This window comes from Pelophylax lessonae, assembly GCF_965119305.1.
Source record: "Pelophylax lessonae genome assembly, chromosome: 1".
Lineage (NCBI taxonomy): Eukaryota > Metazoa > Chordata > Amphibia > Anura > Ranidae > Pelophylax > Pelophylax lessonae.
Genome location: NC_138768.1, coordinates 274733551 through 274747732, shown reverse-complemented (window position 1 = coordinate 274747732; position 14182 = coordinate 274733551). Strand labels below are relative to the sequence as shown.

The 14182-nt window shown below is 45.8% G+C and overlaps 1 protein-coding gene across 1 annotated transcript in view; it reads left to right on the top strand.

Annotated features, from left to right (window-relative positions):
* Window positions 1-14182, top strand: part of SFI1 (SFI1 centrin binding protein) — a gene marked incomplete at its 5' end in the record, with an annotated part of 115083 nt that overhangs the window by 62944 nt on the left and 37957 nt on the right. The window contains one exon of the mRNA XM_082243328.1: window positions 1190-1265. Within this exon, the coding sequence (XP_082099454.1) occupies window positions 1190-1265 (76 nt within the window). The remainder of the gene's footprint in view (window positions 1-1189; window positions 1266-14182) is intronic.

Genomic DNA, 14182 nt, shown 5'->3' with positions numbered 1-14182 from the left:
CCGCGTCAGGCGTTTTTACAGCCTAAGGCTGATGCTCCAGAACACGCTGGCCCTGGGTTTTTTTTTTTTGTTTTTTTTTTGTTTGTTTTTTTTAAAGCTTGAAAACGCCTATGCCACTTACAGCTCCTAAAAGCCTATGTGTGCATGAGGCCATAGAATAACATGGAGGGGGGTTTTAAGCTGCAAAAAATAAAGTCTCTGACGCTCCTAAAAGCAGCTGTAAAAATGCCCTGTGTGCATGAGGCCTTACTGTCACAAGGGATGTTTAGATTGCTTGTGACCGCAATAAAAGTGATTAGAGAAAAAAAATTTTTTTAAAGGGACTGTGTAAAAAAAAAAAATAAAAAACACACCCTATCTCTCCGTGCTCACACGCCAAAACAAACGCATACGTAAGTCACGCCCGCAAATGTAAATAGTGTTCAAACTACATGTGAGGTATCGCCATGATCGTTGGGACGAGAGCACAAATTCTAGCACAAGACCTCCTCTGTAACGCTAAACAGGTAATCGTTAAAAATTTGAAAGCGTTGCCTATGGAAAATTTTAAGTAACTTAGTTTGTCGCTACTCCGCGAGCATGCACAAATTTAAAGCGTGACATGTTCGGTATCTATTTACTCAGCGTAAGCTCATCTTTCACATTATACAAAAAAATTAGCCTAACTTTAATGTTTTCGTGGGTTTTTTTTTTTTTCTTCTTTATTGAAGTGTTTTTTTTCCAAAAACATTGCGTTTAAAAGACTGCTGTGCAAATACAGTGTAACATAAAATATTGCAACAAGTGCCATTTTATTCTCTAGGGTCTCTGCTAAAAAAAATATATATAATGTTTGGTTCGAAGTCATTTTCTAGCAACAAATGCTGATTTTATAACTTGTAAGCAACAAATCTCAGAAATTAGCCTTGAAGTGGTTAAACCTATAAATAACCTTTAAAAAAAAATCTTTAAAAGTCTTTAATTTTATAATTATCATGTAAACTAGAGTGAAATAACATATTGATGAACGTTCTCTGATGTGTATGGCATAGTATCTTTAGTGCATATAATTTTGAGGCAGATGGGAAAACGCAAGCAGAATGAGTATAAGAAGAAACGAAAACAATGCAGCTATTGAAATTAGGAACAGATCAGTGACTAGCTGTTATGTAGGATTCTTTTCACAATGGTGTTCTTGTTTCCAAATCAGGAGATCCAAAGAGGAGGCAGCAATGAGTCATCACAGACAGCACTGTATAAAGATATGCTGGCATCACTGGAAATTGGTGAGCCTTTTATTGTATTCTTAGAGCATTTCTTACTGGTAATGTCCTATTGGCACAGTTCACTACATAATAGAATGGCTTTTATTCAATTATGTTTTCAAATGTTTGCAAGTTCATGCACTGTTTTTTTCACATCTTTGTTTTCCTTGCTTAGATATAGTCTTCATTTTCAAACAAAAATTTAACAGAATAGAATACTAAAATGCCTAATAATAAAAGGGCCAGCCAGCATTGTCTGCTCACTTGATGACTGGTTGTAACTAAAAGTTCATTTGGTTGACCTATCAAGAGTAATAGGAAAATTTACCTCCTCTAAGACATTAAATATTAAAGCAGAACTCCACCCAAAAGGGGAAGTTCCGCTTTAAGGACTCGTCCCCCGCTCCTCTTGCACAATAGGCACTTTTGAGGAGCGGTGGGGGGTGGGGGGAGCAGGTACCCGGTTTTTACAGGTACCTGCTCCCACTTCCATTCTGAGGGCCGTGGCACTCACCAACGGAAGTTCTCCTCCCTCCCCCCTGCAGTCTTCTGGGAAACTGACAGGTCCCAGAAGACTGCATCCACAATTCAGGGTGTGCAGCGCGACTCGTGCATGCTCAGTGGCCACCCGGCTGTGAAGCCGCAAGCTGTCCCAGCCAGGTGCCCATAGTGAAGAAGATGCCTGTGCTGCCATGGGAGGACAGAGCGACACGGCTGATGTGAGCTCACTGCTGGATGATAGGACAGGTGAGTGGCTGTTTTTTAAAAGTCAGCAGCTACACTTTTTGTAGCTGCTAACTTATATTTATTTTTTTTAGGTGCCTGGAACTCCTCTTTAAGTTGTGTTCTGTTTTGAGAGTAGACATAAAGAGCAAAAGATCAAATGACAGAAGCTATTCGAACTATTAGCAGTTCATTTCTGTGTAGAAATGGTGAGTGCAATCAGCTGGCTGCCAGTCATAATTATTTATATCCAATTTTTTATATTTCCCTGACTAAAAAAAAAATTATAATTTATAGATTCATTACTTTAATCCTTCTGCTGGTTGTTATAATTGGGTACTTTGCTTTGTATGTTTAGTCAAATCATATTTTTTGAGGAAAAAAAGCTAAAAACATGAGAACAATGCACCACTTGAACAATCCAAAATTCTGCTGTTCGGTCTCATTAGGGGATAACTTCTTTAGCTTATAAGTACAATTGAGGAATCATTCTTAATACATTAAAGAAGCCTGTTCTGCATGTATCTTTTCCATTTCTGAAGAATATCCATAAGACGGAGAATAAAAGCTAAAAAAAACAAACAAAAGAAAAAATAGAAAGTGGGTTTCTATATTACCTAGCCATGCAGTCCAAAAGGACCCACAACTGTTCTGTCTTATTCTTGTCTTGAGCTAGCATTTACTCTATCTACATAAGGTCATTCAAAGCTTCAAACCATTCCAATAAAGTAGGCATCACATGTGCTTTAGAGATAACCTGTCTAACTGCTATCAAGAAGACTCTAAGGCTGGTCATAGACAGTTCAAATCTCTGCTGGTTCAGCAGGTAGCAGCCAAGATTCAAACCATGTGTGTGGGCAGACAATGTAACAAGTTGATCGATCGACCAACTTAGGTACAACCAGCCTGCTGGATTCACTTGCAATTTCCGCTAGCAATAATCACTGTCTTCTCCCGGTGTGGACAGCTTCCCCCATCCTGCCAGGAGCAGACAATTGCTCAGCAGGAGGGATTCTCCTTTCAGCACTGTCTGTGTTGATGGGGAAATTTGGCGAATTTATTTCCTGCAACCTGTTTTGGCACTATATATGGCCTGCCTAAAAGTGGATTGCTTTACAGATTTTTTTGGTGACTGGGATAATGGATAAGAAGACTATATTAGGGCTGTTAAGAAAATCAGTGAGATAATGTTTATTAGGGATAGCAAAAATTGTGTCCAACAATTGTGCTTTGTACACTTTGATGCATGATCTAGTTATCTCTCAAATTCAGGAGAGCTAAATTTTATATTGTATGGGGCTCAGAGCAGTATTTGACCACTTGCCGACCAGCCGCCGTACTTTTACGGTGGCAGGTCAGCTCTGTTATGCGAAACAACGTACGTCGATTCGTGTAGCAGCTAGTGTGGTTGCGCCCACGCGCCAAATGGTCAGAGGGGGAGCCAAGTGGGGGTCCGGTGGCCGCGATGTCCGGGCACCTGCGATCGCTCCCCATGAAGACATAATGGCGATCTGGCGATGTAAACACGACAGACCGCTGTTCTGTCAGTGATGAACACACAGGGTTTCTGTGTTTCTCCTATTTAGGAACACAGGTCTCTGCGTTCATCCAGTGAGCCTATCCCCCACACAGAAAGCATACCACATTTAACCCTTTGATCACCCCTAGTGTTAACCCCTTCCCATGTCATTAGTACAGTAACAGTGCATATTTTTAGCACTGATTACTGTAGTAATGTCACTGGTCCCCCCAAAAGGTTTCCAATCAGTCCACCGCAATGTCGCAGTCCCGCTAAAAATTGCTGATCGCCACCATTACTAGTAAAAAAATAAATAAAAATGACCGAAATTTTTTCCCTAGTTTGTAGACACGATAACTCTTGCGCAAACCAATCAATATACACTTATTGGGATTTTTTTTACCAAAAATATGTAGCAGAATACATATTGGATTTGAATTGAATTTTTTTATTGGGAATGTTTTTAAGCAGAAAGTAAAAAATATATATATATATATTTTTTTTTTCAGAATTGTTGCTCTTTTTATGTTTAAAAACATAAAATTTGTTTTAGTTTTCAATAGGTTTTTATTAGGATTTAAGTGCGAGTCAAAGATATAACAGAAAACAACAGGTAATTGACTGTCAAAAAGTGCAACATTACAGCATGGGTAAGGGATTCGGGGACGCAGCCCCTCGGGGAACACACAATAAGAACATAACCCACTTATGCAACCCGTAACCCCCCATGCCCCGTACCGAGGCGGCCCAAGGCAGACCCAGGGTCACCCCCCCCCCCCACCCAGCGCCCCATAAAGGGAACACACTGTGCCAAGGCAGGGGGGAGGCGAACACCCGGACCCCAACCCACCGCCCCACCATCGGAAACAGCGGGGCCACAGGAAGCGGTGTGCGGGAAAAGAAAACCCTGAAGAAGTCCCCAGGGGGTTAACTCCGTCAAGTGCCCGAACCCCATAGGTAAAGAAGGGTCGCAAAAGAAGCGACTTAGGAAAGAGAAGGAAACAGATAAAGGTGGAAAAGAAAATGATGGGGAAAGGTAGGAGGAAGGATTGATTGGCATCCAGGTTGGGTACGGGGGAGTACAGCTATCACGATTGTCCCCCCAATTGTGAGCCCTCTAGGGAATAGCTGTAAATCACCTAGATCCCGCCAGATATCTCATCCAGGGATCCCATGTCTTTTCAAAGAGGGGTAGCTTATCTTGGAGGATGGCCACCATGCGCTCATTCACCATAATCCATGTCAGCTTAGCTTTAAGCAACTCAAAGAATATCACCGGGGACCGCCATGAATGAGCTATGGCGATCTTGGCCGCCGTAAATATAAAGGTGACCAACCTCTTCGTATATTTAGGGGTTTGCTCGATCGGTTTGCCTAACAACGCCTGTATAGGGGATTTGACCAAGTTGACACTCGTGAGCGAGTAAATAAAGTTGTATACTCGTATCCAGAACCGGCGGACCTTAGGGCAGGTCCACCAAATATGGAGGACCGTGCCCGCCTGGCCACAGCCCCTAAAACATAATGGAGATGCTCCCCGGACCGCTGCTGCCAGCCGAACCGGGACCATATACCATCTGAGAAAGACTTTATAATTTGCCTCTATTAGGGAAGTTTTTATCAGGGACTTACAGTTCATGAGTGCCAGCTTGTTCCACTCCGTCCTATCTAGTTCCTCACCCAGATCCGTTTCCCACCGGGTCATATAAGGCAATTTGGTGTCGTCATCGAGTAATATGGTATATATCGTGCAAATATAACCCTTCTGCTTGTCTATGTTGTTACAAAGATACTCCATGGGGGTAGAGGTAGTCAAATCGCAGAGGCTCTTTAGAGAAGAAGCATAGTGAAGGATCTGGGTATAGCGAAAAATCTCGCTCTCTGGCAGAGAATACTTGTCCTGTAGTACAGTTCTAGAGAGAACACCTCTGTTGTCTATTAGATCAGCTAGGCGGAGAAGAGCTTTGTTGGTCCACCATGCAAATGCTAGGGGACAGAGGCCCGGAGGAAACCGAGGATTACCCAATAGGGGCGCCATAGGGGCATGGGGGGACCTGAAGCCGTGACGTTTCGTCAATCTGTTCCATATATCTAGTGATAGGGACAAAGTAGGACACAAAATTGCCGGGCGGTCCTTAGGCTGTAACCACATCAGGTGTTCAATCGGTGTATTAGGGACATGGTAGGCCTCAAGCTGCATCCAGACAGGACGGGGTTCCCTAGAATGGAATCTAACCAGGTGGGTGAGTTGAGCAGCATGGTAGTAAGTAAGGAGGTTAGGGACCCCCAAACCCCCCCTCAATTTGAGTGTAAATAGGGTGCGTCTATTCACTCTGGGCCTCTTATCACCCCAAATATATTTCACAAGCGTATTCTGGAAGGTTTTTAGGTCTACCATATTAACGGCTATCGCCAAAGTACGGAGCAAATACAGCAAACGTGGTAAAATATTCATCTTTACGGAGTGCAACCTGCCGAACCACGACGGGGGTTTAGTTGCCCATCTCGAGAGGTCCGCCATCAAAGTTTTGTATAGGGGGGGGGGTAATTGCATGCATAAAGAGTGGCAATCGATGAAGTCAAATGAATGCCCAGATATGGTAAGGATCCCACCTGCCATTTGAAAGGAAAAGTAGACGCAAGAGCAGCCACCGTGGAGTCATCAAGAGTAAGATTCAGCACTCGAGATTTGGTATGGTTTACCTTCAGTCCAGCGATCGTCGTAAAGGACCCTAGCACCTTAAGCAGATTGGGAATGGAGACCAATGGGGTCGATAGGTACATGAGAATGTCATCAGCGAAAAGGGCGCATTTATGCACCATAGCACCACAGGGAATGCCCTGAATGCCATCATGCAATCGTAGCTTGATTGCCAAGGGTTCCAGGGCAAGGATGAATAGGGGAGGAGACAGGGGGCAGCCCTGACGCGTGCCCCTGCGGATCTCCAAATATTCCGAGGCATAGCCTTTAATCGACAATTTCGCCACCAGTTCGCTATACAAAGTTCGCAGCAACCTGATAAAGGAGGGACCGAAGCCAAAGCGCTCAAGTGTGAGCCACAGGTATTCCCAGGATAGCGAATCGAAGGCTTTATGGAGATCCAGAGACAGCAGCATGCCCTTCCCCCCCCCCCCCCCCCCATCCCAGTTCGACTGGAGTGCCGAAATAATATCGATAGCCCGACGGGTCTGATCCGAGGCCTGTCTAGTAGGGACGAAGCCCACCTGGTCAGGGTGAATATACTGGGCTATGAAGGAATTCAGTCGTGTGGCCAGTATTTTGGTCATGATTTTCAGGTCCAAGTTTATAAGGGAAATCGGGCGATAGTTCAAGCAGTCACCATGGTCCTTCCCAGGCTTGGGAATCACATTGATGAAGGCATTATTTTCGTAGCGAGGGATAGGGGAGCCACGCCTGATTGCATTAAAGTAGGAGCAGAGGTGAGGGGCGAGGATGTCTCCATATTTTTTATAATGACCCGAGAAGCCATCAGGGCCCGGGGCCTTAGAGGGATTGATGTGCTTAATAGCCATCAATACTTCAGGTTCAGTAAAGTCCCCGTCCATGGTGTCACTGTGGTCAGCCGATAGTCGCGGAAGGGGAAGGTCGCAAAAGAAAACGTCAAACTGGGGACGCTGAAGAGGGGTTGGCGAGGAGTATAGTTTAGCGTAGAAATGGTAGAATTCATTCACAATCAGTTGGGGGTCCTGGGTCCTATGGCCATTGCGAAGTCTCATTTTCCGGAGTGCCGGGGTAAAGGGTCTGGGGTTCAATTTACGAGCCAGCAGGGTATGCGGCTTGTCTCCTAGAGTGTAGTAGCGGTTTTTCGACCACCGGAGGGACTTCTCCGCGCGCGTGGTCAAGCTCAGGTTAAGCGTCAGTCTAGCAGAGTCAATTTTATGGCGGATATCAATGTCCGGGCAACGTTTTTGTTCCCTTAGTAGGTCCCGAAGGTCCGTCTCCTGCTTATGAATGTCCTGAGCACGTTCCCTTTTGTTCCTGGAGGCTATCTGAATGAGCTTACCTCTTATGGTAGCCTTATGGGCTGCCCATCTAATCGCCGGGGAAGTATCCTCAACGGTATTATCCAGGAAGTATTGGGATATAGCGTTCTCCACCTCTCGGAAAATCGACGGGTCGTTAAGCAGGGAGGCGTTAAGTCTCCAGGGAGCAGGCTTCGGCTTCGTCCAAAGATCAGATACTGTCATCGCCACCGGTGAGTGATCCGACCACGGAGTCACTAAAATCTGGGACTTTAAAATAAACGGGAGGAGGGGAGACAGGGTAAGCAAATGGTCAATATGGGCATAGGTTTTGTGAGCATGCGAATAGTGGGTAAAGTCTCTAGTAGTGGGGTGGTCATTGCGCCAAACGTCAACTAAGTCAAAGGAATGCAACAAACGTGCCAACTTCACCCCCTGTTTGGGGACGTGCTTAAGGGATGAGCGGAGGGAGGACGATTTGTCCAAAATCTGATCTAAGGGGAGATTACTGTCTCCTCCGAAGATGACATGGCCTGTTGCATGCGGCAGGATCACCTGAAGCATATTTCGGAAGAAATCTAGTTGGCCCACGTTGGGGGCGTAATAGGAAACGAGGGTAACCTCATGTTCATTGATCCTGCCATGCACCATGACATATCTACCCTCCTTATCTCGGATCACAGTCTTGGGTGTAAACGAGACCTTTTTTGCAAAGCAGATAGCAACTCCCTTCTTTTTATCAGTGCTGTTGGAGAAATAGCAGGTGGGATACTTAGGGCTAAGATATTTAGGAGAAGAGGAGTGGGCAAAATGGGTCTCCTGTAACGGGAGAACATCAAAACCCTGTTTTGAATAATACTGAAAAGCCTTTGTGCGCTTTACTGGCGCATTGAGGCCTTGCACATTGTGTGTCAAAATTTTAAATGGGGCTGGGGCTTGTCTTGTCATTGTAGCTCGACAGGCTGCACTCGCTGAAGCAGACCGGGGGAGGTCCCCCACGTGGACCACTGTCCCGGAGGACAACTAGCTATTCTAGCAGGTACCGAAGGACCCGGACGCCAAGGGAAGACGAGGATAGGAAAAGGAACAAAAAAGGGGAGGAGGGAAAAAAGAAGAGGAAGAAGAGAGGGGCTAGGAGAAGAGACTCCCACCCCACCCCTCCCCCCCTCAGCAGCAATGAGGGGGGGGAGGGCAGTGTCACTGCCAACAAGGTCTGAAACGAACCTAAACAAGGCTGGTTGAGGGGTCCAGCTCCCCCAAAAGTTTTGCGAGGTTGCTCACCGCATAACGCCATGAGCAAGTCCACAACAAAACAGTGGCACGCGGGAACATCCCGGCAATTCCACTCCATGCCATTACAGCTATACGCCGGATGCCATGAGGCAAAACTACCCCGGAGGTCCGGAACATAGTATATTAAGAAAAAAAACAGGATTATACATACAAACAGAAGCTTATGCATGCCCCAACACTATCAGGACAACACAGTAATGTAATTTAAAAGTTCCATTCCAAGATCCCCTGCAGGACTAAAAGATCAAAACCTGAAACATTACACATTAAGCAGGGGGGCAATGAAAATAAGCAAAATCGGCAATGGCCCGTCCAGTCCCCCGAGGGGGCAACCCCTTGGCGGGAGAATGGAAGGAGGAAAAAGTTAATTGACATGGATAACTGTAAGGACTGTCTTCGGCGGGAGGGCGACAGAAGGGTAGCTGCCGCCACCCCTATCTGAGGCCCTCAAAGGGCAACATCGTGAAGGGTGGAGCAGCCGCATCCCGGCAGCTCCGCTCCACGGCATCCCAGCCACGCCGGGCACCCCGGAGCGAAACCACCCCGGAGGCCCCGTCCAAAATACAAATATGCATAAACACAGACCCCAGCATCTTTGAGGAAATAGTCCAGAATCTAATTGCAGCCTCAGGGGGCACAGAAATCCCTCCCCATGGTCCCTACCAAAACTGAAAAGGTATACCAGTAAACGTCCAGCAAGGGGACCAATGGAGATGGGAAAAACAGAGGCCTTCCCAGTCCCCCAGGGGAATTTAACCCCTATGTGGGAAAGGGAGAGGATGCCAGAACCATGTATAATGAAAAAACTGGAAAAAAAAATAAAAAAAAAAGGAAAAAAAAAACACTTGTGAAACAGTCTCACGTGATCGGTGATGGTAGGGCTGCCGTGGCCGTCCGTGCCAAAGTCCGACAAAGGGGAACACCGCTAAAAGAGAGTCATTCGCTCCCCATCTGGAAACTAAAAGGAACAAAAATTAAATGAAGTAGGGGTTCACAGTGTAGGCAACTACACAACGGGCAACGATGAAACCCGGTATATGTAACAGTCTGCCATAGGCATCAATGGGATAACAAAATCAGCATGAAAGCGCAGGGGTCTTCACGGTGGAGTATGGGTACGGGCATGTCCTCTCCGGCTCGGCTGGGACCACATTGGGGACAGTGGTCTGGTTGGCGTCGTGGGAGACGAAGAGCGGGACCTCCGCGGAGGTCGGCGGACCATCCCTGGATATGAGACCCAGGCCCAAGAGCACTTGTTCACCATCTTGAAAGGTGGAAAAAGAATGCGACTTCCCTTTGTATGTGAAAGAACGGCGAAAGGGATAAGACCATCTGTACTTAATCTGCCGATTAATGAGATGTGACAACAAGGGTTTCAGTGATCTTCTCTTCTGTATGGTCATTTGGGAAATGTCGGCAAAGATTTGGCTGGGATGGCCCAACAGCATGAGATCCGATTTAAAGCGGGCCGCCGCCATTACCTGCTCTTTAACCCTATAGAAGTGCGGCTTAACAATGACATCTCTGGGCAGGCCATCTTGTCTCGGGGCTGCTAAAGCGCGGTGGAAGCGGTCCAGCTTCATGTGTAAAGGTGTGATGTCCAGAATAAGATCAGACATGAGGGTATGCACAACCGGTTCCAGATCCGTGATGGACTCAGGGAGACCACTGATCCTAAAGTTATAGCGTCTAGACCTGTTTTCCAAGTCCTCAATCTTATCTTGGGCTTGATCCAAACGGTCCTGTAAGGAGACAATCAGTCGGTGGTTCTGATTGACCCGTTTCACAGTGCCATCCAGCTTAGATTCTATAGTATCCAGCCTATTTCCAATGTCCTGTAAATCACCTTTGAGGTCAGCTGTGATAGTGGCACAGGCCTTGGAAAGTTCCTGCTGCAGGAGAGCTGAAAATCTGGCTATCAGCACTGAGTCTCCAGAGTAGTGTTCCTGGGGCGGTGGAGGGGCTGAGGAGGAAGATGAGCCCCCCTGACTCAAGGCCAACTCGCAATGTCCGCCATCTGCCTATCCAGAGATGAGGCTGGTGAAACTGCCCCCTCATAGGAGGCCTGATATGGGGAGAAGCGTGGCGCTGCAGCCTGGGACTGTAGTGAAACCTGGGAGTGCTGCGAGGTGGCCCCCTGCGATTGGGAGGAGAAGGGGTCCCTTACCTCCTCCAAATCGGCTGCCGGGGAAGCCTGGGTCCCTGGGCGGGAAGACGGTGGGTGAGCGCCGCTCCGTGCAGAGGCACTGCGGGTCGCCGCCATCTTGGGTCCTGGTGGCTGTGCCTTAGGAGGGGACGGGCGCGTTGAAGAAGAAGGCTGGTGCGAGGATTGTCCCTTCTTTTTGGTTGTCCCGAATGTCTTCCGATGCAGCATCGCCTCCGCTGCAAGATGAGATAGTGCCGGGGTCCTGCCGCTGCCTCTGGCCGCTGTTTTTTGCTGCGGAACCGGCGGGATGAGCGGAGCGCGGTCAGAACATGTCCGACGTCGGCTCCACGCGCATGCGCACTTGCATAAAATTTGTTTTAAAACATAAAATTTGCAGAGGTGATCAAATACAAACCAAAAGAAAGCTCTGTTTGTGGGGAAAAAAGGACATCAATTTTATTTGGTTACAGCGTCACACCTGTCAGGTAAAATAACGCAGTGCCGTATCGCGAAGAATGGCCTGGTCAATAAGGGGGTAATACCTTTCGGTCCTTAAGTGGTTACATTTTGTCAATTGTAAGGCCTTGTGCAAACAGGCTTCAATATATGCAAGATCATGGTGTATAGCAAGCTTTTACAGAACCTTTTGCAAAGCTTTCAGCAAACCTCAAGCATCTTTCATGTAGCTTTTCAGTTCCAGATTTGATGTGTTCATTACAGATTTTATTGGGAGTGCTGTCACTTTAACAGGCTTTTAACAAGCATCAAGTTGGTATGAAGCTTACTAAAGGGCCGTACACCAGGCCCGAATATCGTGTGTACAACAGCTGGTCCAACTGGCTTCTGTCGAAGGGGCATGATCGTAAAAGGTCTGCCGGTCAGCGTTGTCAACCAGTGGCTGAAAGCGCTGATCGGTGTGTTCTGGGGAGCATGGGGAGCATAATTACTCAGCAGGGGAGATTGCTTTTCTCACATCAGATTGTTAATACAGGATCTCTTCCCGAGCTCTTCAGTTTTTTTCTGTTCTGTTCTGGGTTGAACAAAAAAAACTGATATTATGTATCAGTCTTTAGCCAGCTTATTTGGTTTGAGTGACAGCACTATGTATTTCCGCTTTTGTGGGGAAATTGGGATAACATCTACTTTATATTTATTACATGTTCCCATTCACTTGACACAAATAAACAAATATCTTTAACCACTTGCTGACTGCAATACGTATATCTACATTGCGGTTTGAAAGTGGTTTACCGGAATTATGGCTGAAGATATCAGCCATAACCCCAGTACTGTTTTTTTCTGAGCAGGCTGGCGGCCAGCTTTCTTATGAAATCGGTCTGAACGGCTCATGAGCATCATGAGACGTCCCCTTTCACCACTCGCCAGTGTTTCTCTGGCTTACTGTTTTCACTGGTTTGCCTGAGAAACGATACAAGGGTGCATATGTGATCTAAGAGTTAACCCTTTTTTTTTTTTTTGATCTTTTGCTTTTAATGGTTAAGAGATTTGGGGTCTTTTTGACTCCAGAGCTCTCCATTAAGAGGACCTGTCATCCTTATTTCTATTACAAGGGTTGTTTACATTGTAATAAAAATAAGTGATTAAAAAATAAATAAATTAGAGACCATGTAAAAATAAACAGTAAAATAACTACATGATTTAAAAAAAAAAAAATGAAAGGGCCACCATCCATCTCTGCTCACACGCAGAAGCGAACACATACCTAAGTGGTGCACACATATGTAAATGGTATTCTTGTTGGTGGGGTGGACGGTGACAGAGTAACACACTGCTGGATCTTGCTGGCACAGGCAAATGTGAGTGGATATCTTTTTGTTTCTGTGGACATATTTTCAATAAAAGCGGGTTTCACTATGATTTTGCCTTTTTTGGTTTACTTTGCTGTCTGAGGGAAATTGGAGCTAGATGACGTATAAATTGGTTTCACCACTGCCCACCTTCCAGACCCCACAAAAAAACAAAAGCGCTACTATACCCACGAAAAATTAGGTCTAAGGATCTGGTGAGCTGCAGTCATAGGGGGACAGGATGTGTGCACAGCCAAAACCACATCTGCATGGAGTGTGAAGAGCATGTTTGACATCAGCTATGAATGACCTAAAATCTCTGAATGGAGGGAATGAAGCTATCAATCATCCACCCTTTCCCCATTCATAGATCCTGTGTCAATCATACTAGCTGTAGTATGGCTTTTGTGAATGGTGGGGTGGGAAGGCTATAGCGGTAGAGGTTGGGGTGCAGGAGATTACTACTTGAAGTACAATCAACACAACTGACAAATCATATTTACTGTAAGGTTATGACCTTGTGCTGATTTTTCTATTTGTGGTTTTGGCTTCAACAAAAGCTTTTTATAATTGATTGTTCACACCATTGAAATAATAAACTTTTGGTCTCATTGAAAATGACTGCTTGCCTATTTCTCTCTCTTCTCTTCAGAGCACTTTGGGTGGGAGTACCTGCAGGCTCCCTTCTCACGAACCATGCACTGATCTCACCTACACAAAAACAATCACTACCATCTCTCTCAAATAATTTACCCAGCTTTAATGTTGTAAGTCACCCAATGTCTGGTTCTGTCCAGCAATGGCAACCAATTACAACAGCTTTCTAGTACTGTGCACCTAAGGTGAGGTATGATTGAGTTTCATCAATTTAGGGTTATAGTTGGAGTTTAATCTGCTTATATCTTGACTTTCCTAGTACCTCCCTCTTACCCCAACATCAACCTACTACGAACATTTTCTCCTAAAACCCTTTCATTTTTATTACATACTTTTTTTTTTTGGACCCAGTGATGATATCACTGGGTCTCTGAGCTTCTCAATGCAGTGGAGGCAGTTCATGGTGGAAGGGACCGATATGGTGCTGTACATACCTCTGTATTCTTCTCAAAAGCCCTCTGTTCTGCTGCAAGTAGTGTGCTGTTGGTACTGGTGGAATTATGCAAATATCAAAATGCCTTCATGGGTGGATATCAGTCCGGAGAGGGGGTATTTATAGGCATATTGCGTCTGCATACATACTGCCCTAGGTAATGGCACTTGTGATGCTGAGCCTCCACTGAAATCCAATTAATAGAAAAGGCGTGCCAGGGACAGTAATGTTGAGGAGGAAACAGCTAGAGAATTATAGAAATCGTACAGCCACTAAAAAAGGCGGGCTCTATCTGGCTTGCTGCAGCTTCTAGTGAACACTATGAGAAGTTCAGTGTGCAGTAAAATCAGTAAGCCATTAAGTACCACAATTTTG